Below are 26570 nucleotides of genomic sequence, written 5' to 3'. Positions count from 1 at the left end.
TTTTATTAATTTGGCACTGATGGCACACAATTTAAAATAATATAACTGTTTCAAAACTTTCTCAAATGGTTTGTTTATTTATTATTGGGCTCCTTGGTAACAAGTTCGTAGCAACTTAAACAGTGTTGCCCAAAAAAATTATTTTCATCATTACCAAGGGGTCGCTATATTTTTGGTAACTGGCGGTAAATTGCTCACGAACACTTTTTATTCAGATTTTCCTTCGGAGTGTCTGGTCGTGTCGTCGCTTGAATTCTACAACGTAAGTGTGAGGGTTTTTCGTGCGAGTGTGCTCACAACAAAAGTTACTGGCTTTTTGAATTTTGAGAACTGGCTGCTGTACTTAAAATCAGTATTAGATGAAAGAACCATTTTAAGTGTTTCTGCGTATCTCTTCACTATGACATTATCTCATACATTGCCCCCGAGTTTTGTGAAATATTTTCCACCTGTTTCGAAACTGAATTATCAACAATGGATAAATGATATAAAAACAAGTTCGTCTATTGGCAATAAGAACTTTTATCCTCACTGTAAACTCTTATCAAACAAGTGCTGAAAATTACATGTGGCATGTAAAATACCATCTTTTGTATATTTCTCTGGATACATTCAAAATTTCACAGTAAAGTCACGCATATATAGACTTTCGATTTATTTGATATTTTGATTCAATTTTCCATCCATTCTTGTTTAAACAAAGGTATGCGTTTTACCCCATCTACACCTACTAGCACACCGCTTTTTCCAGGTGGCATTTTTTGCTCCCGAAAGATGCGGGTCTGCCGTTTCCGCTTCTGTTTGTATCGTTTCACGTTCGGTCGGGTTCCAATAACGGAGAGTTGCGAGCCTTGCCCCACCCCCCATAGTTGCCGCGCCTGGTAGACGACATGGTTCCGCTAGACAAAAACTTCTAACGCACTGATGAGTCGAGGACGAAACGTGAAAACAAGTTACTTTAATAAATAAATGGAATGAGTCTCAACTGTTCTGACCAAATTTTTTCATAAAGTTTAAATGTAAGTACTGTATTTTAGAATAATTTAATAATGGTACGAAGCATATTCTAAAAGTTCAGGTCACCCGCTTATATTTCGAAACCGAATGGAGCACAAAGTCATCTTATTCACTCGCAAATGTAAGCAAAGGAGGTTAATTGAATTCGAACTGTTTGTAACAGCAAATGGTTCTTTACTTTGATACATCAACAGTAGCCAGTAACCAACGTTGCAAAATGGCTCGACCCGGAGTGGGTTGGTGTTGTCAACAAAAAAATTCACCATCCCACACCACGATCCGGTGCATAGTCACATGGCACAGTTGATAAACAGCATCAGCTTGACATTTCGGTTAGCTCCCCGGTGTGGGACAAATCAGTTCTCCCCCCGCGCTCCGAGAGGGCATGCGCCTTGGTTCGGTACCTTTCACTGGTACGATTGGTGGTCGTAGCAAAACTTTTCATCAGTTCTCTTATCACCTGCAAACAGTTAACACGGAAAACTCTTGGTCACTGTTGGTAAATCTTTTTTCATCTATTCTGCCATCAGTAGGGTTGGGACATTTGAGTGAATTTTTGTGCATTTTAACGGATTTTCCACCCATTCTTATTCAGTTTTGTTGTATGGGTAAGTGATTCCATAGGTATTTGATGTAATTTTATTCTTTTCATAAACTGGGATCAGTACCAAAGGGTTGTGTGAAAAATTTGGGAGTGTTTTTTCCATACGGAAAGGCCTTATTGGAATACACGTTTCTCTTTGATTCTGACATTTCTACAAAGAAGCATATGTGAAGAAGTGAACAATTGATCGTAGCAACCATTTTTCTCTATTTGCAGATTAAAATCAGCCACTTCATCGTTCCAAGTGGAAAAAGTGAAAAATTTTGGAGGACACCTACCACAGCCTGTAGAGTAGGCGTTGGTGTACGTGAGCGAGAGGAACGCTTCCTTCCGAGACTACTTCTCTTTAGCCGTGTGAGTGTGTGACGAAGCAACACTTGGTTCTCTCGGGCGTGCTCCATCCTAACCCCCTCACTCTCACCGTAACCGGGCCGCGTTGAGAGAACGGGTGCTGACTGACAGCGTGATATGATACCAGACCTAACCACCATATAAACAACCCAAAATTAAACACCTCTACCATCGCACCATATTTTGCCCCCCATTTTCCTGAGCAGCCGTTGGCAGAAAAGCTACCGAAAATTGCAACAGGTTTGTTTTGGTTGTGACATCCCTACCCACTCGCACCAACACCCCTCACAACGCATACTGTCAATGTTAATACGAAAACAATATAGCTGTGATGTCGGTTCTAACGAGATTCGTTTTTTGTTCCTTGACACGGTTGCTTGGATATGTGTGCCCTTTATAATTGTTTTTTGCTTGCGTAAATGGTTGGGGTTGCCATAGAGCGCCCGTTCCCCGTTGCCTACTGAGTTGAAAAAATGATTGATGAAAGAGGGGACTGTTCCAGATGGAATAAATCATAATCGATAATTATTTCTCAGTTCAAGAAAACTTACCGGAAGCAAGACTGGCTGTTTTTTTTGCTTCCAAAATAGTGTAAATAGTACTCTGTTGAATGTACAATGCCAATTGTAACATCTTCTAATTTTGACAGAAAATTCGTTTTTCTTCTATTCTTACGTCGCAACAGCAATAGAAATCACAGCTATGCCTGAGGTGTTGACACTTTCCGGCATAGCTGATGCCGAGCCGGACCTGTCGACGTTCGAAAACAAGTCCGGTCTAGCGGAAGACATGAAGTTTCTTGCTTCGATGCCGGAGTTGTGTGATGTCACGTTCCTGGTGGGCGAAACGCGCGAACCGGTATGTGCGGTTAAGGCAGTTCTGGCAGCGCGCTCGAGGGTCTTCCAAAAAATGCTCTACCAAGCACCGTCACCGCAGCGAAAGAAAGAACCACCGCCGAGGGAGAACAAACTGCGCCTATTCTTGAAGCGTTCGTCCGAACCGTTGCTGAATCTACAGAATGCCGCACAGCAGGTAAGACCAAGCTTGAAAAAAAAACAAGTTTTATTTTCTTAACTGACGAATGTAAACATTGAAAACATGTATTTTTTCACATTATTTCTATTGTAAATAATATTAACAAACTCATCAAAACATGGGTCGTAGTGTGCTATGGGACTGCCGTCTTTTAAATGAAACAAAAATGCTTTAAAACGAAAACGCAGGTCCTGCTAAGCCTACTATGCTTCCACCTTTTGTATTTGTAAATAGTTTAATACTGAGTTCAATGTCTTTATGTATGTAACATCTCATGTTTGTTATTATCAAATCCCCCTTTTCTCTTCCGGTACAATCAACGAAACAATATAAAATTGTAAAAACATATAATGATAAAATCCTCACAATAAAACTAACAAACAACCAAACTTCCAAAAGCGTGGTGGCTTCAATCAACAGCTGGCTCCAATCGCTGAGGTAAACGGAGACTAATGTGCCTTCCATTTGTTTCATCTTTGGTTTGCTCATTCAGTGTTGCGTTACTTTTGAAGAAAACTTCTAACGCTGCGTCTAGGCGCGATGCTAGTGACGAAAAAAGCATGAAAAAAAAGAATAATGCATGAAAACAGGTCTTTCTAACTGTCTTTAAGCTTCTAGTCTTGCAATTTAATGTCTTCACAAATCCAAAGTTTCACTGAATGTTCACTCAATTTCTATGGACTTTATCTCGAATGTACTGGTAATGGCAGGGATTTAGAAACTGTAACTTCATTAGTAAATTTATTGTGGAATTAGTAGTGCGTGAAATTATTGAACTTAAATTAAATTTTCTTGGAAACGGTGCAGAATATAGAAAAACCCACCTGACAATGTTTTCGAATATTAGTTGAGAATATTCTGTGAAATTTTCAGAATGATTCATTGAGCTTAGCGGTCGTGTTGTATTCTGTTCTGACTGAAGAGCTGCTGAAAATTGGAACGCTCGGAAATGCATACCTCTACTTGTTCATCGAATATCTCGGCTTTGAAGGCTTGTAAAATAAATCTACCATGACAAAGTCTAGATAATTTAGTTTAGATGCGATTAGTACATAAAACATATATTTTATAGCGATAAAAATAAAGTCTTGTATTTTTCTGTGAAACAAATTCAGTTTCAATGCATCCGCCATTTTTTTCGCTTTGGTTTCCCGATAGCATTTTGAAAAATGAGAGAGAAATAAAATTAGCTCGACAAGGCTGCCAAACACACAGACATTCAATCTTTGTGAAAGTTGAATATTTTTTCATTGTTGATTGGAATTCATGTAATGTCCAACCCATACGATAGATTAATGTGATAAAACTTCTCATCGAAATAATAAAATGTATGCTGGCAACCCGGTACAGCTCGCTCATATACGAGAGAGTACAAGAGAAATACGATGCGCAAAGGGAATTGAGCGAGCCACGTGGTCGATTTAAAACTGAACACGCGACCCTCTGTCCTCAGACCTTAAGTGAAGCTCTTGCGTACCGGTGCACTGTCTAAGAAAAAACGTGCTTAATCCACCTATCAGTGAGATGATACCTTTTTTTATCAATCCGCATGTGTTTTTTTTCATGAATATTCTTCGGTTTTCATGACATTATTTAATGACCGTCGTTTTAAGCTGCAATTTGACCTTTTAATCACTCATTACTCTATCTAAAAAGGTTACAATCGATTAAACTTTTCATGATATGTCGAAGTGAGTTCCACTTTAGAATTTACGGTAATTGAAGGTACTTCCAGAGCCGGTATTCAGGAACCAGCATAAACCAAACCGATTCGTATGGCCATATGACGAATAAATTGCAATAGTTTTGAGTCCAACTTTCAAGCTTTTCGGGATTATCATCTTCTTTATCGGTTTGAATTTTAAAAATTCATCCTCCTGTAATTCCAGAATCGGAAGTCAGCATTGAATAAAATTAATTAATTTTGTGTGGGACTATAAGTTTATTTTAATTTGATTTTTTTTCTGCAATTCGATTTGGCTTTATTTGAGAAAACGATTGAGCTTTGAGAAACGATTCGATACTGGAGCCGGAATTCTAAAATCGGTGTAGCCGAAGTCAGACAAATTCACCTGATTAGTTTACATTTGTTTCAATATGTTTAAAAATCAGTATAGACATCTTTGAGATATCGTAGTACGAGTTAAATTGTTGGGTGCTTTCCGAATCGGAAACTGAATACCACTAAAACTGAAATAAGTTTATTTGGTTGTCGACTATTCAAATCAGCAAATCTTAGATGATTCTTAGATATCATTTGAATCTTAGATCGGTTCAGCCGTCTACGAGGAAAATAAGTTACACAATTTTAATTTCGTTTCACATATCATCCTGTAGTTCCGGAACATGAAGTCGGATCCAAACATAGTTCAGGAACCTTGTTTAGGAGCATACGAATTTTCATATGAATCTGAGTTTGTAGAAAACGGTTGAGTCATCTTCGAAAATAAGGTAAAAAATTGAGTGAAATTATTTGTCACATACGCATTTGCTGATCTCGACGAACTGATTCAAATGGTATATGGGTGTTTTGTTCTTCCAGCATTTATTGCTGTAAGCAGTTTAAATCAATATAATTATGGAATTGCTTTCAACTCGAACGATTATGTTGCCAAAAACGAACCGTGCTAAAATTGGTCCGAGGCAAAATGTCATGAAAAATAATGCTGTTCACAGTCTTTTTGGCACTTAGAAGCTATTGTATGTAACAGTATAAAAAATCGTGTTTTACGTTGCTCCCAAGCCTTTCTTTGCCATACAGCGATCAGAACTTCTACTGCTGGAATATGGGGGAAAAGTCGCTTACACAAAAAATTCGATATCTCCGTTAAAAATGGACGGATTTTAACAATCTATGGCTTGTTGGATAGCTATTACCGTGCGGAATCTAAGTCTGAAAACATATTCTGTTTTCAAGGTCAATTGTGAGAGATACTGTCAAAAAACTGAAAATATTAACATAAAACTTCGTATAACTCAAAAAGTAAACATCCGATCTCAAAACCATTCAATAGCGTTCTGGGTGACGGGGAGACCTTTCATTTGCGACTAGTTTGATCAAAATCGGTCCAGCCATCTCTGAGATCTCGACCTCTTAGTTGACAACACACATACAGACACACACACACGGACATTTGCTCAGTTCGTCGAGCTGAATCGATTGGTATATGACATTCGGCCCTCCGGGCCTCGGAAAATTTTTCGAAAGTTTGAGCGAATTCTATACCTATTTTTTATATATATAAAAAAAGGTAAAAACGATATTTTCGGTCTTTGCTCTTTTCAATCCCTCTCAGCAGGCCGTTTGATTTTGTTGGGCTTTGAGCGCTGGAACGGTTTGTTGTTGTTTTTTCTCTTGCAAAAATAGTAAGAAAATTAAGTGTTACCTTTACATAGAAAGAAAATTTGTTGTTATTCTACGTGAAGTAGAAGTATTGTGCAGGTATGTAGTGTTAGTTTAAAAAAATAAGTGGAAAAAACTTCAGAAATTCTGCAGTAAAACTAGTTCAACGGGGCTTCAATCCTCATGTAAAAAATGGCTCAACAATGAACCTCTGTCTGCCAGGTTTGTTGAACGAAAAAACTGGCATTCGGTACAACGGTCTGTTTCAAAATCAGCAAACGAAGGCCCCGTGTTGGCCTTCAGTTGAACGATTGATTGGACTTTCATTGGACCAACGTATTGGACCAATGAAGGACCACCGTTGAACGTTTTTTCTAAGAGGGATAATGCACACTAATTCTTGCAGTCGAAGGTTTTTCCTTTTCTGAGGTAGCTCACGAAAAGTATACCATGACCAGGCCCGTACCCAGGATTTCATTTCGGGAGGGGCCCAAAGATTAAAAAATAATGTTACTGAAGATTGCTTATGTACCTAATTCTCGGTGTGCCTTTTACGAGTGTTTTTAACATACACTTTAAACTTTTCCACTGGAACTGATATTGTATTATATTTCATAGCGTTTACTGTATTGATTTTTCTGTAACCGCACCGTAGGGACTGCCGTTGCGAGCTTTATTGATCACCACGAAACTCTCAAAACCACTATTTCACTGTGTAATCGGAAGGCTCACTACCCCTATAATATTTATCCAACTTTAGTGTTCCAAAAATATCCTTTTAAAGAAAGAAAATCGTTTTTAATAAAGTTTTATAGTATCTAAAAAATGGATGTGTAATAGTGTATATCAAAACAATCGGTGAAATTGTCCGATTGCGAAAGGGGCTAGGGCTCCTTAAACCCTCTCCACCCTCTCTGGGTACGTGCTTGGTTCCTTAGTTACGGACTTTATATATTCCTAATAAATTTAATGTTGATCATATACACCCAAACCTCCGTTTACGTAAACGTTTTTTGCGTTACCTCTTTTTACGTAACTCTTTTTATGACAAAAATTCCAAATAACGTAAACTTTTTTTACGAACCTGCTTCGTAAAAAGAGGTTTTTGCATACAATGAAAATCGTTTCCGGTTCATTCATATATTCCATGGAAATTACTACAATATGGGCATTTTCGGAACAGGTTTGATGAGTGGTTTCTTGGTGGTTCTGAATTCCAAGATGGCGATTTCCGGTTTATTGATATTCCTTGAAAACCCTTACAATATGGGTATTTTCGGAACGGATTTGATGAGTAGATGTCGGAAAACGATGTTTGAGGTGGTTTTGAATTCCAAGATGGCGATTTCCGGTTTATTGATATTCCTTGAAAATCCTTACAATATGGGTATTTTCGGAGCTGGTTTAGTGCATATTGCATAATATTTTCGAAATGGGAAGAGTCGCTTAAAACAAACTATGTCGTGCCTCTAAAAATCACGTGATATACTGTGAGTCCAAGTATTCCACTCTGTACTCCAACTGCTTGTCAAAATGAGCTTGTATGTGCCACAACCTGTGCAACTTCATGAAAACGAAAGTGTCAATAGTAACTAGATGAATTAAAAATTTATTGTAATCCGTCCAATGTTTTATGTAATGTAAATTATATTGGCTATATCTTGCAAATATTATTTAATTTAATTCTCAATTTATTGAGTAACTAAGGTTTTCTTTGTTTAAGTCATAGTCCTCCATTGATACCTTCCACTATCTATACATGTAACACATGGTGACTGGTAATAGGTGTTACACCCGAAAGGAGGTGATAGTAAACCCGATCAACAAGGGAGAACAAAATTATATCTGGGGTTGTTTCGTTTTTTCTATCTAAATTAGTCATAATCTTGGCCTCGTTAATAGTTAAAATAACAAAAATTATAACTCAATTTAACCTAGGTGATAACAAAATTGTTACAAACCTTGATATGTAAATATCAATATTATATCTAAATTTGTTACAAATTTAGTGCGACTTTTCAGCTGTTATTACCCATTTTTGGAGGGAAAGGCTTTATCGTGCAAATATAAAAATAGATTTCGCGAAGTAAGATGCGATTGCATACCTTTAGGCGATTTGATTTTCGATAAAAAGAACATGAACCGTTAAGCGACTGGTTCCGAACCGGGAAGTTTTGAGTTGCCAACATACGCTACGAATGCATCGGGGCATGAGAATCAACTGAGGTTGGGATGATATATTGGAATCATATAATAACTAGTGTAAGTCCATATAGCTACAAAAATAATCTATCGCTCTCCACCTCTTTCGTCGTTCCCTTCCAACAGGTATATGAATGACAAAAGGAACTATTTTAGAACTATGAGCAAGCTTTTTTTGGTACTGAAGAATAGTTGTAAATGAACGGAAATGATTAAATTCAGTGAAACAAAACTACCTTATAGAATCTGAGGAAATTAACTAATGAATGATAGTTTTTCAGTTTCTTCTTCTTTGTACCCTCTTGCCGACTTTCAATTCGAATCAGTTCGCTCGTTCAATTTAAGTAGTGAATTGTCTTATACTATGTATGTCGATTGACGGTATATTTGATTAAAATGTGCACTTAATTTTCTTGGAGATGGCTGAATCGATTTTCGTAAATTTAGATTAGAATAAAAATTCATTTGAGAGACAGTGAAAAATCAAAAGAGCTGTATATAATATCGATCCAAATAGCAAGTTTTCATGATTGATGATCAACCATTTGCCTATTAGTCATATTCGCAGCCAGAAGCCCCGCAAGTATTGTTCAAAATCCATCAAAATTGAACTTTCATTCCGGTTTGATTGTTTGATATCTACCTAGATTGACTCACAGAAAAATGATTCAGATGGAAAGTCTCATAATGCGACCCGCTTTAAACTCTACATTGCAAATTTCGAATTCCAGCTGATGGTTCCGGATTGGAAGTAATCAAAATACTACAAAATGCGACTATCATAAATTTATCAGATATCATCTTCTCGGATGAGGCACATTTTCATCTCGGCGGGTATGTTAATAAGCAAAATTGTCGCATCTGGAGGACGGAAAACCCGCACGTTATCATGGAGAAGCCGATGCATCCTCAGAGAGTGACGGTTTGGTGCGGATTTTGGTCTGGCGGCATCATTGGTCCATTGAACTTTTCAAATCGAAGATATTATGGTGCAATAAATCGTTTTTGTCTGATTCATGAATTCAAAAATGTTCATGCAATGGTATAGATGACAACGGGTAAAATTCGATATCTGCAATTCGTAGATCTTATTAATTGATGACCTAGGCAACTCATTTCGATTTTACTGATTTTTTATCCAAGAATTATGAAAGTGATTCGATATTACTTTATTTTGCGTTAGGCCATGATGATACCATCAGCGCCACTAGTGAACATTTTTCAATGTAATATTAACAAAGTTTTTTATTTAGAACTACGTAAAAAATCATCAGATCAACATAGTATAAAGAACTAAAGATAAATCGATACGAATTTGTTTAGAATTTTTTTTCTCTATTTCCAGTACATCCGGAGTCCGCTAAAACTAAAGTCGCAATTTTTAATCTGCAACTAAAAGACCTATAAATCGAAAAAGTATTGAGCTGAGTTTAGATTTTGGTGTTGAGCCCAGCTTAGATTTTATTTTCCGTTTATTGCAGCGTCACCTTTGAAGACGTTTTGAAATTGTTAACACTTATCACTCTGTGTTTTTGGAAACAAAAATCGGCCACCGATAAAATTGAAGAATTTAAGCATTCATTTTATTCCAAGCTTGTGAAAATCATCTCTTAGGAAACATTGCGGACTTCAATGAACGGAGTCGAATGCTATATCACTATTTCCAATATTTATTAGTCGAGTTTTAAAGATTTTGCCTTACCTTTCCTTGTTCATAAGAGAAAAAGCGCAAAATCATCTTGAAAAATATTTATTTTCGATTTAAAATTGATATTTGAATAAAATTTTACACAATTTAAGTAGGAATTACTTAGGAATGTTCTCAAATTTAAAGTTTACTTTGTCATTTCAAAATCAAATATCAATTTATTGTTTTCAAAAGCATCTTCTGGTATATGAAATTGGAAAAAAAATTTGTTACTGCTCTTCATTGAAGCATAGCATTTTTCGGGTTGAAAGCCAAAAACCTGATCGACAAAAGTGTTTGAACTCTTTTTTTTCAATTCTCTAGTATAGTTTTACCTGAAATGTAACGGCCCTTAATATAATATCTGGATTTGCTATAATCTTAATAAAATCTGAAGGTTTGCTTCTGATTTGGAATCATATTTATAACATAATGAGATATAAATATTAGGATCACATATAATTTTGATAGAATCCTGTTATGCTCTGTTGATCGGGAACCGTAGCCAAAAATTGTACAGGAAGGTAGGTCCGAAAATCATCCTCAATGAGTTTTTGTCAAAATCAATTTGGTTATTGTGTTTACTCTCTAATACGGGCGTCGACGTTTCAAACACATACTCAACGCTTTTGGATGGAAAACTGTAGTTATTTAAAAATATAACTAAAATGTCTTAGTTCATCATTCATCAAGCTTAGTTCAAAGATATATAACGCTAAGTGTCTCCGAGCTCTAAACAAGTTTTTATTTTCATTCAAATATATATTCTTTCTATGGAGAAATACAAAAATAATGGAATTTACACGACTCAACAGTGATCAAAATCGAAATAGATGTTGAATTGAATTGCATTCAATGAGTTAAATAAGACTATATGCTTTCATAAGTTCATAAGTCCGTTAGTCTGAACCGGAACTTTATTGTTTAAGTGTAGGAAATGTACTTATGAGATTGTTTTATGCCTCACCGCCAGGAATTCAAGTCAGGATTTTGAAAAAAAATCACTTTTTGTGTACTATTAAATCCGTAAAGAATATTGAAACAATTGCAAAAAACCTGCCGGTTGATTAAAACGTGCAGCTAAAAATTAGAAAACTTTAGAATTGAAAACAGTTTTGTTAAATGTGTGTTTTTTTTATTGCCCACCACACTCCCCCACACCAAAAAGCTCAACAAGGAGCCCCCTGGTAATGGACGCAACTAATCTCAGTTCATTAACACAGGCAAAAATTTTAATACTAACAAAAAAAAATAACAAGAAGAACTGAGTTTAAAACTATTTATTCTAAGATATGCAATTAACTAATTTATTGGTGTGGAATCCCAGTGGAAATAAGTTTCCTTTTAAGGGATCCACGTTTAATATCTTAAATTGAATAATATAATACTGTTGACGTTTAACTAACATTGATATACAGATAGATTACGATTATACAGATAGATTACGAACTTTACGCTTATTGTATAAAAATTTCATTCAGTCTTTGTCTAAAGTAGTGCTTCAATCTAGAACTAAATATGGTACGGATGTTGATTTGTTGTATGTCAAGAGGAAGTGCATTAAATTTTGTAGGACCAACAAACAGAATACGCATTTGGCCCAGTTGAAAACTGTATGTTACGATGTGTCGTGGTGGTATGCAAGGTGTCATGAACGAACAACAAGGTTTGCATGTCACATAAGTAAGCTATTGGTAGAGCATTATGAGCTTGTTCGGAGTACAATGAAAACGTAGAGAACAGCAGAGGTCTATTAAAAATGGTTTTAAGACACCTATTCTGAAGAGTTTGTAATTTTTTCAGCTGAGAGCTACCTGCACGGCCCCAGACTGATACAAGATAATTAAGTTGTGAGTGAATATAAGCATAGTAGTAGCTCAAAAGTGCACGCCGAGGAACATATGATCGCACTCTCCACATGATACCACAGTAAGATGCGATACGCTTTTCAACAAAACTTATATGATGAGTCCAAGATAACGTAGGGTCAAGATGTATGCCCAGGTATTTAAAGCATTTTACATTTTCAATCACGTAATCTGTTAGCTTCGGGTTGTCATGAACTGGTAACTTTTCGCATGGAACGAAAAATCATATATTTCGTTTTAAGTAAATTCAATGACAATAAATTAGCATTGAAATATTTGTCAAGAACATCTAGGTCACTGTTAATCGAGCTTATAATGGTACTGATATTATGATGGGGATAGAATAAGGCTGTATCATCGGCAAAGAGTCTTGGAGTACCGTTAAGATTCAAGTTGCCTAAATCATTTATGTATAAGAGAAATAATAAAGGTCCTATATTACTACCTTGTGGTACACCAATTTTCGTAGGAGCGAGGTTGCTACGTTCCCCATCAATGGATACAAATTGTTGCCTATTTGTCAAGTAACTACGAATAACGCTGTTGGCCATGCCTCTGATACCATAACATTCGAGCTTTTCGAGTAAAATCGTGTGGTATAACGTGTCAAAAGCTTTTTTAAGGTCAAGAAATAAGACACCGACAATATTCTTACGATCCATTTCACTCATTATCTTGTCAACTAGTTCTATAATAGCAGTTTGTGTGCCAGAACCTTGTCTAAAACCGTATTGAAATTGGTAGAAGACGCTATGTTTATTTAAAAAGTCAAGCAATCTGGTGACTAATAGTTTTTTAAAAATTTTGTTAAAGACGGATAATGTAGATATGGGACGATAATTATTACAATCACATCGATTACCGGACTTAAATATAGAAATGACTTTAGAGATTTTTAGACAATCGGGATAATAACCGGACAGAATAATTTCATTAAAACATTTAGAGAGAATCCTAGAAAACGTTGTACAATTTTCTTTTAGTAAACTAGCTGATATACCATCGGAACCACTGCCTTTGTTATTATCTAGGCTGTGTATCAGCAATGTAACTTCGGTGATTGACGAGGGACGTAAAAATATTGAGTCATGAACACAACGAACATTGATTAAAAGATTAATGCTAGTATTGGTTGGAATATTATTTGCTAGTTTTTGTCCAATGCTAGAGAAATAGTCATTAAAGGTCTGACATATTTCTTTACAATCAACAATTCTTCTACCATTTTCTATGAGGTTTATCTTATCGTTTTTCTTGGTTAAGCCGAATGAGTTTTACAAATTTTTCCAAAATTTTGAGTGAGGTGTATTGGTAAGCAAGTTTTCGTAAAACAATTGTTTACTCTTTTTTTTCAAGGTATCAACTTTTTTAGAGATATGTAGAAGCATTTGCTTTAGATGTAAATCTGTCGGATTACTTTTGACGCGCTGGAGATAATTACTCTAATAATTAATTTTATCAGAGTCCAAAGGTCAAGAGACATCCAAGGGCAGTAAGAACCCTTCACTTTGATAGTTTTTGTTACTGTTCTGCTATAACGCTCAAGTAAGTGATTGTATGTATACATTATTGATTTAAGTATAGATTTTGCATTTTCATTGATATCAAAACTGTTCATAAAACTTGAAAATTCGCGATTAATTTGACGACGATTAATGACCTTTTTTGTCAGAAACATTGGATCCTTTTCAGCTAAAAGCTCAATAGTTGATAATACTTGTGAATGATCACTAAGGTTATTAAAAATAGTGTCATTTCGTACTCGATTTACGTCGTCAAGTTTACATAAAACATAGTCAAGTATGTTGTTACTAGTTGGTCTGGTAGGAAAACAGTTTGTACAAATAAAACTGTAAGAATCTAACAGTGCCCTATATTTTGTCACAATGTTATGGTTAATCATATTACCTGGGACATTCACATCACCTACAATAAAGCACGAACGTTTAGGTTGGACTTCATACATTAAACTTTCTAAATATACAAAAAAAATCATTAAAGTCAAAACTGGGCGGGCGATATACTCCATGAACATCATAAAACTGTCCTTTGACACACAGTTCAATGTGTATGTGATGGAACCCATCAAGAGTATGAACTTCAATAAGTCTATGTTGAATGTTGTTTTGTTTCACATATACGGCTAAACCACCACTAGAGTGATTCCTGCAAGCAAAATAGGCTCTATATTGTGGTATTTCGTGAAGGATGCAGTTTTCATTTTTAAGCCATGTCTCTCCAATAACGATAACGTCTACAGAAGTTTTACAATTCTCTAGGTCCTGTAGTATTACGTCAAACTTGGACAGTTCATTTATACCTCTAACATTCCACTGTAAAATTTTTAACGATTGTTTATCATTACTAACGTAGCTATCATTGAAATTATAAATATTGTCGTGGGAGAAGTTTTTCTGATTTGTGTTGTCAATTTAATTAATAAAAATATAAAAGTTAAAAAAAAACAATATTCAATTTCTTTTTCGTTTGGGAGCTATTTGTTCTGGCGATGAGACAACAGAATTATCTAGTTTATATAGCTTAATAATGCGTGCAATGTCTAGTTTACTACTGATTTTGTCTATTTTTGAATTATCTTCTTTTTCACTAAGATTATCCCACCGCGACCAGGCCATACATATTTAATATTGAATGACCTCTGCTGTTCCCGCATTTCCCTTAGTAACGCCAAGGAGCAAGCGGACAACTCTTCACGAATTGCGACTCTCATTTCTCTACCATTGATATTCATTGAACTGTCTACTGCCGTTGCAAGTAAGGGACCATACTCCTGCTTCTTATTCAGCAACGCATCTTTCATACTTTCCGTTTTGAAAGCAACTCTAATTGGAACAACAGCATTATTATGTTTGTTGTTCGGATATATCCTGGACGAGGAGACAATACAGTCCTGAGACATATTTACACCGATACATTTAAAAGTTTTCAACACAAGATCCGTAACATTTTCATTGGGGAGAGAGGGCAATCCAAGTATCATCGCGTTGTTTGCAACTGACTTTTTATTTTCTTTATCGAAATTCACTTCAAGTTTATTCACAATAGCTGTCAGTGATGACTGCGATTGTTTTAATTTTTCAATTTCTAATTGCAGGCGAGCATTCTCAGTTTTAAAGTCTTTGAAATCCTTTGCAATAGCATCGAACTTCTCCGACAAAGAGACTCCACAGCACAGTTTTACCTTTCTCGTATAAAAAGGTTATGCAATCACTGTGAAAACCGACTTTCTAACCGAGGCCCGGAGGGCCGAGTGTCATATGCCATTCGACTGCGTTCGTCGAGTACGCAAAATGTATGTGTGTGTATGTGCGCATGAGTATGTAACGTTTCATTACACTAAATTTTATAGGAGATGGCTGAACCGATTTTCACATTCTTAGATTCAAATGAAAGGTCTGAATGAAAATACCCATATTATGAGAGTTTTCAAGGAATATCAATAAACCGGAAGTCGCCATCTTGGAATTCAGAACCACCTCAAACATCATTTTCCGACATGTACTCATCAAACCCGTTCCAAAAATAGCCATGTTGTAAGGGTTTTCAAGGAATATCAATAAACCGGAAGTCGTTATCTTGGAAATTGATGCTTTTTTTACGTTGAAAATTCCAAACAACGTAAATTTTTTTGACGTCATAATTCGATTCACGTAGTCCCGATTATTACGTAAATGGAGGTTTGGGTGTAATTGGTTTTAAAATTCTCCGGAATTATTAATCATTTTGAAATAGATTTAACGCAGGTTTATACTATGTTCACACCTGCAGAAAATAACATGTTTTAACGATAGTAATATACAGTTAAAATCGCACTGTTCACACTAAGATTATGTTATACGCATGACATAGGGTAACAGAGGTATTTTGGCCACTTCATATATTTTGGCCCACCTAACAAACTTTATCGATTTTATCGATTTTAATTGTTGTGAAGTAACTCATGTTACATAAATTTGAAGGTAAACACATTAAATTACATATTGCGGAAGGGTTTTTCAAAGATATTACAACATTTGATGGATATTTATTCAAAGTGGGCCAAAATAAAATCAATCCTAAAGTGGGCCAAAATACCTCTGTTACCCTATTACATGGTCTTGAGTTTGTCAAGAAACAAACTGCAAAAATGCTTACGTCACTGGTAGGAAAGAAAAAAGCATTTTGACAACAGTCGGTGTTGAACAGTCGTTCGCACCGCACGCGTATAGCTCTTGGCTCCTGGAATTTTTGTCTGGCTACCTAGAGTTTCATTGATTCAAGGCTTCAGACTTTTTCAAGACTACCTGAATCACTAACTAAGTGACTAAGTGATACAAAGAGTGATATTAGAGTGACTAAGAAATTAATCAGCCTTTTTTAAGGCTAGCTAGGAGTCTAATCGAAGACTAATTTAGCCTAGTTAATTTAATTTAAAATTTCAAAAATGCCTGCGTCCAACCGGAAAGGCAACAAGCCTAAGGCTAAAAATAATTCAATGCGGAATAAATCACAATCCGTTATTCAACATTTTTCTAATAACATTCACGATATTATAGAATCTGAATGTAAAAATAAAAGACAACGGACGGATTTCCCTTCCGCTGATCCTATGCCGTCTAACAATATTTACGAGATTCTTCCCGGATTGTAGCGACATAGAAGGAAATTTTTCAAAAATTCCGTCGTTCTGAGAAGAAACAACAATCTATGCCTCCAGTGACGGTGATGATCTCCGACTTTAAAGCATTCCGTACTGAGCTTTCTACTTTTCTCCCGGAAGTAAAAGTCTCATTTCAAATCGGACGAAGAGGAGAATGTCGAGTCTTGGTGGATGGATTGGAAGATTACGAACGTCTTATTCGATATTTGACCGAGAAACTTCATAAATTTTATTCATATGATATAAAATCAGACAGACCCTTCAAGGCTGTCTTGAAAGGATTATCAAATTATCAAAGTATTGATGAAATTAAAAATGAACTAAAAAAATTGCTTGGTTTTGCCCCTTCCCAAGTAATACTTATGAAAAAAAGAACGAATGGTACTTCTAAACCACGCTCTGGAATTTCCCATGAACTTTACCTAATACACTTCAATCGAAGTGATGTAAACAATTTGAAAACTTTAGAAAAAGTACGTTTCATTTCCCACATTAAAATTCATTGGGAACATTATAAACGGCATAATCGTATTGCAAACTTAACGCAGTGTGTCGTTGCCAATGCTTCGACCACGGAACCAAAAATTGTCATATGGATATACGGTGTTTGAATTGTGGTAAATCGCATTCGAAAGACGTTTGTCCAATGAATGAAACCACTGATAAATTTTCATGTTCAAATTGCAATGGAAATCATAAATCCAATTATTTGAAATGTCCTGTCAGGGAAAAAATTTTAAACGCTCGTTCGCTTCGACAACAAGTCAAATCAACGACCTTAAATTTACAGAACATACCTGAAAATCAAAAAACCGTTACAAATGCCACGCCTAATTCTTCTAAGGCACTGATTTCTTCGAAACAAAAAACAGGTACGCCTTCCAATTCGTCTTCTAACGAGAACAATTTATTGACAGGTAGATCGACCTCGTCATCATCTTCTTCTAATGTCAGTTACGCTAGTGTAACAGGTAGAAATCCACCACTTAATTCTTCTAATGTAAATAATCAAAATACAGGAACGCCTTGCAGTTCATCCTCTAACGAAAACAATTTATTAATAGGTAGATCGGCCAAATCATCTTCTTCTAATGGCAGTCTACCTACCAATATTCCTTCAATGCCATTCGCTTCTTTAAATGAAGTTGATTTAGGCGATATAACTGAAAATAAAATGATCTACCTACAAGATCAACTTTTTCAAATGATCATCCGAATGAATTCGACTTCATCACTTTTTGAAGCATTTCAAATCAAATGGCAATTTGCAAATAATATTATAATGAATTTAAAATTTAACAGTGATGTTAAATAATTATTTGAATATTTTAAATTGGAATGCTCGATCTTTGAAATCGAGTGAAGATGAAATTTATAATTTTCTCAAAGTTCACAAGATTCATATTGCCATTGTGACAGAAACATTTCTTAAACCAAATGTCAAATTGAAAAGTAATCCACATTATGTGGTTCATCGATTTGACAGGTTTACTGGAATGGGTGGTGGAGTTGCCATTTTTGTCCAACGGCAAATTAAACATCGAATTTTACCTTCTTTCAATACTAAAGTTATTGAAAGCTTGGGAATCGAAGTTGAAACCATTCATGGAATTTATTTCATCGCTGGAGCATATTTGCCATTCCAATGCACCGGCGAACAATTAAATTTTTTTAAAGGCGATTTGCAAAAACTTACAAAATATCGATCGAAATTTTTCGTAATAGGGGATTTAAACGCTAAGCATGTCCAGTGGAATTGTAGGCAAAATAACAGTAATGGTAAAATACTTCATAATCAACTCTCAGCTGGTTACTTCACAGTTCTTCATCCCAGTAATCCGACTTGTTTCTCTTCAGTGAAAACCCCGTCTACAATTGATCTGGTTCTAACAGATCAAAGTCACATTTGTAGTGAACCGATTACACATGCTGGCTTTGACTCAGATCATCTTCCAGTAACATTCAGACTTTCCAACGAAGCTATAATTAATCCAAATAGTTCTATTTTCAACTATCATAGAGCTAATTGGTTGGATTACAGATCTCACATTGAAAATCATGTGGATCATGAAACTATTTTAGAAAATTCTGCGGACATCGACACAGCAATTGATAATTTGAATCATTACATTATCGAAGCTAGAAATCTTTCAGTTCCCAAAGCTCAAACTAAGTTAAATTCTCCTATCATCGATGACAATCTTCAACTGCTCATTCGGTTGAAGAATGTTCGTCGACGACAATATCAACGTTCTCGTGATCCTGCTATGAAAATCATAGTTAAGGATTTACAAAAAGAAATTAAACATAGATTTACTCTTTTGCGAAATGAAAATTTCGCTAAAGAAGTTGAACAAATTAAACCATATTCTAAACGCTTCTGGAAACTTTCTAAGGTTCTTAAGAAACCTCAGAAACCAATTCCTGCTCTCAAGGAAGGAAATCAAATACTTCTTACAAATGGCGAAAAAGCTCAAAAACTTGCTCAGCAGTTCGAGAGTGTCCACAATTTTAATTTGAACGTTATGAGTCCTATTGAAAATGAAGTCTCACTGAAATATGATCATATTTCAACCCAAGTGTTATCACACGATGACATTATTGAGACGAATTTTGATGAAATTAAATCAATTATTAGGAAACTCAAAAACATGAAGGCTCCTGGTAATGATGGAATTTTTAATATTCTTATTAAAAATCTTCCCGATGTTGCCTTGAGACTCCTGGTTAAAATTTTCAACAAGTGTTTTTCATTAGCTTACTTCCCAAAAAGATGGAAAAACGCTAAAGTAATTCCTATCCTGAAACCTGATAAAAACCCAGCAGAAACATCAAGTTATCGCCCAATTAGCTTATTTTCTTCTATCAGTAATCTTTTTGAAAAAATTATCTTGTTGAGAATGATGACTCATATAAATGAGAATTCAATTTTTTACCAGAGCAGTTTGGATTTCGTCATGAACATTCAACTACTCATCAACTTGTCAGAGTAACGAACATGATAAAATCAAATAAATCTTCTGGGTTATCCACTGGAGTTGCTCTTCTAGACATAGAAAAAGCATTCGACAGTGTTTGGCACAAAGGTTTAATAGCAAAAATGTCTGATTTCCAGTTTCCTATTTATTTGATCAAAATGATTCAAAATTATTTAACTGATCGTACTCTTCAGGTTAGCTATCAGAATTGTAAATCGTAGCCCGTACGAGCCGGTGTTCCGCAGGGTTCGAGTGTAGCTCCAATCTTGTATAATATTTTCACTTCTGATCTTCCAAATCTACCCGTTGGTTGTCAGAAATCGCTATTCTGTGACGACACAAGTCTGTTAGCCACAGGTAGAAATCTAAGAGTTGAGAAGCTTAAATATTTTCAGTGATTATTTGTCAAAATGGAAAATTTCACCAGATGCAGCAAAAACACAATTAATTATCTTTCCTCATAAGCCAAGAGCTTCTTTTCTTAAACCAAACAATAATCACATTCTCAAATTGAATGGCTTGGAATTGACATGGTCTGATCAAGCTAAATACTTAGGTTTAACGTATGACAAAAAACTCACTTTCAAGGATCACATTGAAGGAATCCAGGCAAAGTGTAATAAATATATTAAATGTTTATATCCTCTTATAAACAGAAATTCTAAGCTCTGTCTAAAAAACAAATTGTTAATTTATAAACAAATTTTCAGACCAGCCATGCTTTATGCGGTATCAATTTGGTCAAGCTGTTGTTCCACCAGAAAGAAAACGCTTCAAAGGATTCAGAATAAAATTCTGAAAATGATTTTGGAGCGTCCTCCCTGGTTTAGTACAAATGAGTTACACAGACTCACAAATATAGAACCATTAGATGTAATGTCACATAATATTATAAGCAAATTCCGACAAAAATCGATGCAATCTTCAATTGAATCGATTCGCTCTCTGTATTAGTTAGTAAGTTAGTATATAAGTTCCTTTTCCCCATTACACAATACAAGTAGGTTTAGAATTTTCCCTACACAAAAATCTCAGAATTGCGGAAGCAAATAATGTCCTCATGGTAATAACCAAATCATATATATAATAGGGCTGAAAAGTCACCACTTGTGGCTGAACACCCAATTTGAATCTTAATAATTTAATTTTAACTCATATTCCAATAAATAATTATTTAAAAAAAAATAAAAAAAAGCATTTTGACAACATCCGGAAAATAAGCCAGGTACTTCTCCTAGCTATGAAGGATATTATCGTTTCACGTTTATTGCCAACGTTTCGAAAGTTTATTGCTTCGAAACGTTGGCCATTTAAGAGAAATAAATATTTTTGAGCAGCGAATGGCCAAAAAAGTCATCTTTTAAATCAAAAACAAAAGTGGTTGTACCCGTCTGCGTTGCCAGGTCATTTTTCCAAAAATCTGTATTCGGCGCAAAAATCTATTTGTACCATATCGGTATCAGAATCACTTCTACATAAGTAGTAGAAAATGTCACCAAGAGGTGAGCAAAAAAAAAGTCCCACGACAACCTTTTCTCATGTCTATTCAAACTAAAAACCAAAACTGGTACTCATCTGTATGAACCGAGAATTATCGGTATTTTGGTATTTAGGGAGTACATATTGAATTGCGGTATAGAGGTCAAAAATCAGGTCAAAATACCGAGAAATCGGTATACCTGGCAACGTTGGTACCAGTTTCCAGTTTTGTTTTATTATGATTACATGGCTACTTTGATGGAAAACTGCTGTTGTTGAACAGCTTGTCAATTGACAGTCGAAAAGTGAAGAAAAATGCTAGCAGGGTTGTGCTTTACTGACAATTATATCATGTTATTTCGGGAAAACATGTTTTAATGTGACGTTTCTGAATATGAAATAACACAAAAGTAAAACATGTTATTTCGCTTAAAACATGAAATCAGAGTTAAAACTTGTTTTAACTCATTTGTCGTTTTCGCTTCAGAAAACTAAAACTGTCCCAGGGTAGTTTCATCAAACAAACACTTTTCACGAAACTTTGTTCACTTCGCACTTAGGAACGGGAGGTTTGAGCAAACCTGTTATAAAAACCAGGTTCGAAGCTGACTCGACTTTCAGTTCAACTACGTTAAAGCTAGGTTCGAAACTAGCTTCAAATAAACGGTTTGACAGCAGTTAGGGTGAAAACTGGGTTAGATTTGGTATCAAGCGAAAACGACAATAGTGTGAACATAGTATTATGCTGATGCTTCATTATGCTTTATAAACCTTACGAAGATTGGTCCACTTGGCTGGAATATGATTTCATAGTGGTTTTAAGTAGGCTGTTGAGAAGTTTAAAGATTCAATGCTAGATTTAAGATGCAGTAATGAAGACTACCGTTAGTATTCAGTTAAATAAAAAATTGTGACTTGGGTTGAAACAGAAAGTTATAACAACTTTAGCATGCAGTATAATTCGACAAACAAATTGTTACATTTCACTAACAAGAATCAACATTCGTGCAACATCGATGTATCTCAAAATGATCGCGTTTACTCTTGATGTTCACCTTTCACCATCTCTTCAGTCTTCATTATGATGTAGGGTGATAAATTTACGGTCATTCCTCTCATGTACGGGGAAACGAAATCTTTGATGTTTTTCATTACTATAGAGCGAAAATTTGTACGCTTGATGGGTCATAGGGTTTCCCAAATGCTTCACTGTTTGGTAAAAAAATTAGTTTTTGTTAAGTTTCTGTTTACATTATGCAACTTTACCACCAATGCTTTGTTGAAAAGTTTCGGTTTTGTAACTTTTACAAGTTATAAGTTTTTATTCTATGCAACGTGGAATGTTTTTCTTTTTAATCAATGAATGAATGTCAATTCTTACAATCGTACGTTAGTCGTAAGCTAAAACTACATTTTCAACACCTGCAACTGCACTGGGTAATGTTTTCCAACCTGACGTCTCTTCGCTTTGTTTTATCATTTATTAGCAAATTCACAGGCACGTAATCGAATATGATACTGTCCCTAGATTGTGATTGAAAAAAAGTCCTTATCTTTTCTGAGTTTTGTTGTATTTTTTTTCAACTCACTTTTCCCGAACGTAGCCCGCCGGTCAGCAGCATCAGACGCTGATCATCGAGGAGTTTGAGCCGGACGTGTTCCGTCAACTGATCGAGTATATTCACACTGGTTGTGTCACGCTGCAGCCCCGCACACTGCTAGGAGTCATGAATGCAGCCGATTATTACGGACTGGAAGAGTTGCGTCGTGCCTGCGGAGGATTTGTCCAGTGCTGCATCAACGTGGACACCGTATGTGCACTGTTGGCCTCGGCCGAACGGTATATTCAGTACAAGTGTACCAAGAGTTTGGTACAAAAGGTTAGACTGAGCAATCGATTATCAAGTTCTGTAGTAAATTAATAGTGAATTTTTTTCCCCTATAGGTCTTGGAGTTTGTCGACGAACACGGGAATGAGGTACTGAATTTGGGAAGTTTTACGCTACTACCGCAGCACGTGGTCCGCCTAATTTTGGCCCGGGACGAACTACGTGCAGATGAATTCACCAAATTCCAAGCAGCACTGATGTGGAGCAAGAAGTACTGTGACACAAATCAGACTATTCCCTTGAAGGAGGTGATTGGAAACTTCCTGGAGTATATCCAGTTCCATAAAATTCCGGCAAATGTTTTAATGCGAGAGGTTCACCCACTCGGGCTGGTTCCGTATTCGATCATCATGAATGCGTTGGCGTTTCAGGTGAATAACAGTATTGCGGGGGTTGGCTCATGGGAATCGCGTTACTCAGTTGTCGAATTTTGTTGCAGGCAGACCCAACAAGTGTGGACCCCGGAAAGCTCTCCCCCAACTCCAGTCGAGTAAGGAGGGCGCGTCAGTCACATGGTCGTTCGATGTCCGTACAGAGTTCGCTGGATCCGTACGGTTCCAATACTACGCTTAGTTCTAGTGGCAGCAGTGATCCAGTTAGTGGACCACCTCATAGCAACTAACAAAAGCTAAACGGCCCCTCCTCCCCAAATCCAGAGTCATCGAAGTCTCATCATCATCACCATCATCATCACTCAAAATCTCTCCCCAAGATACGCAAAGCCAAGTCCCAGAGTTTCCGAACCCGCCGTAGTCCATCGGAACGGAAGAGTTTCGTCTCACATTCGCCGTGGAATTTCAATATTGATCAGCGTAAGAGTCCCGTCAACAGTCTCCAGCAGCAAATTCAGCAGCATGTGGCCCGATCTCCGGGCAGTACTTCAGCTCATCTTGAACACCGGAGTTCAATCAGTTCACAAAAGAGTCCAGTGCTATCACGACAAAGTACACTGCGATCATCACATCGCAGGAAAAGTAGCTTGGGTGCATCGCTGAATCTGAACCAGGGACGAAAAAGTCCCAGTAGCATGTTCAACGATCGTAGCCCGCAAGGACACAAAAGTCCCAACCTGCTCATTACGGATCAAATGTACACCCAAAGTTTCCAAGTCAATCTCGATCGCAAATCACCAACTGCCATGTCCTTTTCTGGTGGCCGACGTAGTCCTTCAGGGCTGCGAAGTCCATCTGGAATGAGAAGCCCTTCAGGTTTACGCAGTCCTTCGGGGTATCGTAGTCCATCTGGGTTGCGAAGTCCATCGGGCTTGGGTAGCCCATCCGGACGTCGAAGCCCTCTTGGGTTTACTCTTCAATCTGAATATTCTAATCTATTGCAAAGCCAAGCAGAACGTTTTTCGCCAAACTCGCTCAGCAATCATTCCGTACAAGATCGTCGTAGTCCTACGATCAACTTACCACCGGAGCGCAGTCGTAGTCCGATCGGTTTCCAATCACGTTTCGGTGGCGGAAGCTTTTACGGTGATCGTTCAGCTCGCACCAGTCCTACTACCATGGGCAGCATACCTCCAATCACGATCTCAAATCCATCCGAAACCTATGAGATAGTGCAGAAATCTATGGAATCGGAAAGAAGTCCGTTGAAACCAGACATCCCTACATCAATACCAATATCTACCTCTTTTCAAAAACCAACATCGTCCACTACTGGGGCTGGTACACCCGGATCAGCTAGCTCCAGTACAAACAACCAGGAGAAGAAAGAGAAAACTAGCGTAATGAAGGAAATCCTGGCTTTCGTGAGAAAACCTTCGAAAAAGGTAACTACGCGGACAAGTAAATTCGCGGCTGCGTTTTCTCGAGCCGAAGGTAACACGGGTGCTCCCTTAATTCGTCAGAGCACCTTCTCCAGCATTCCGAATACGTCGAGTTGTGCGGGCCGTAATGCCATTACCAAACAGATGTCGGAGATCGGGTTCGAGCCGATCATATCTTCGCTAAAACTGAAAGCGGTTGGATCAAAGATGTCTTTGAAATCGCTGAGAAAGTTCAGCGGCGACAAAAAAGACAAAAAATCCAGCGGAGATGAAATCAGTGATATCGAGAGTAGCGATGGTGGAAAGATTGAGAGTATTAACCCGCTGGAGTCGTCTTTCGAATTGGAAAATGTGCGGTTTGAAAAGGTAGGTGAGTCCTATATCAAACATGATCAAATTAAAGAAGAGGATAGCCCTCGGGGTTCCCAGGAAAGCGAAGATGTCGATGATGAACGATTGAAGGTTACGGCAGTCAGTGAGATCAAAAAGTCATTGGAGGCATTGTTCACTCGACAGGAACCTATCGATGAATCAGCGGAAGACGGTCGCAAAGATTCGGAGACAATACAGTGCCCCACATTTGAGATTGAGCCACCGTCGAGGCGGGCTTCGTTTGATCCTCCTCGGTCACCTTATTTGGAAAATTTGCGAAGTCTGAGTGATACCGATCATGAAACCACACATCATAGTCGTCTAGATTCTGGTGGAGACAGTTTCGAGCTTATCGATACCACTGATCGACGAGGCGAAAGTAGTGTCAGCGATAGACATTCGTCGATGGACACCAGCTTCGACATGAGCCGATATCAGTCGACAAGTTACGAAGATCAGAACTCCAGCTTTGAACTGGTCGAACTCGATACTTCTCAGAAGGTTTCACCGTTCGATATACGAAAATCTTCGATCGAGATGGTAGATCCAGAAACCTTCCATAGGTCTTATCCAGAGGGTCGAAAGTCCTCATTGGAAACACATTTCGATCTGGCCGAGGGATACCAAGGTTCGAGCTCAAGGACTGCGTACACAATCACACCGAAAGCTCGGAAGCAGATATCGGAACCTGGTCGTAACCGTGACTACCACGGTAAAGTAGCCAGCATGAAAACTCACTACTCTGCCCCACATCGTGCCAAATCTCCACTGTCGAATCAGACCTCATCAAACTACAGTTCCAGAGATAGCTACGACTCGATCTTTGAATCCTTACCTCACTGTGAAGTCCGCAGTCCGTTCTCGGATCGCGAATCGAAACAGCATTTCCAGATGCCCCGCAAGTCGTCCAACGAATCCTCGCGCTTCCTATGTACTGACAAACGTTGTGCCTCAATTTTCGAACCTCGCCCGGTCCGTCTTTCGTCAACCCATCTCGACACCTCCAGTGGTAGCGAGTTTGAACCTCCATCGCCACGGAGAGCTGCAAGTGCCTCACCGAAGCACACCTTCACCTTCCGCATCGTGCTGAAAAAAGTAGATAGTTCGCCAGATGCCATCTGCCCGTCCGCGGAACGGCGAAACCGGGAAAAACCGGAGAAGCACAAGCGGCGCGACAGTCGGCGGAAGAAGCTGCTCGAAATCGGAAAAAGTTTCTAGTTGCTCAAATAGAAACCAGACGTTGGGAGGGAGTATAATAATTAGAGTGGGGAGATACGGCGGAAGTGGCCGTATGAAAATAAAAAATATATA

At 37.2% G+C, this 26570-nt stretch overlaps 1 protein-coding gene across 4 annotated transcripts; it reads left to right on the top strand.

The window, feature by feature from the left end:
* Window positions 1-1455: 1455 nt before the first annotated feature.
* Window positions 1456-26570, top strand: LOC131439617 (serine-enriched protein). 4 transcript variants are annotated; one of them, XM_058610858.1, is made up of 7 exons: window positions 1456-1625; window positions 1838-1975; window positions 2658-3004; window positions 3407-3445; window positions 22829-23104; window positions 23170-23484; window positions 23553-23801. In XM_058610858.1, exons 3-7 carry the CDS (start codon window positions 2675-2677, stop codon window positions 23733-23735), a joined length of 1143 nt encoding a protein of 380 aa, XP_058466841.1. In that variant the 5' UTR covers window positions 1456-1625; window positions 1838-1975; window positions 2658-2674; the 3' UTR covers window positions 23736-23801. The 4 variants fall into 4 exon arrangements, with proteins under 4 accessions (XP_058466841.1, XP_058466840.1, XP_058466844.1 ...); XM_058610857.1 differs by having other exon boundaries at window positions 1838-2212; XM_058610861.1 differs by lacking the exon at window positions 3407-3445 and having other exon boundaries at window positions 1457-1625; window positions 1838-2212; window positions 23553-23603; window positions 23781-26570.

This window comes from Malaya genurostris, chromosome 3, assembly GCF_030247185.1.
Source record: "Malaya genurostris strain Urasoe2022 chromosome 3, Malgen_1.1, whole genome shotgun sequence".
Taxonomy (NCBI): domain Eukaryota; kingdom Metazoa; phylum Arthropoda; class Insecta; order Diptera; family Culicidae; genus Malaya; species Malaya genurostris.
Note: the sequence above shows the minus strand (reverse complement) of the source record. Positions and strands in the feature narration are given on the sequence as shown.

Coding starts and splice junctions, on each gene's coding strand:
- LOC131439617 (XM_058610861.1), top strand. CDS start 2,675: ATGCCTGAGGTGTTGACACTTTCCGGCATAGCTGATGCCGAGCCGGAC. Junction 23,105..23,169: donor CCAAGAGTTTGGTACAAAAG/GTTAGACTGAGC, acceptor TTTCCCCTATAG/GTCTTGGAGTTTGTCGACGA. Junction 23,604..23,780: donor TCTCCCCCAACTCCAGTCGA/GTAAGGAGGGCG, acceptor GAGTCATCGAAG/TCTCATCATCATCACCATCA.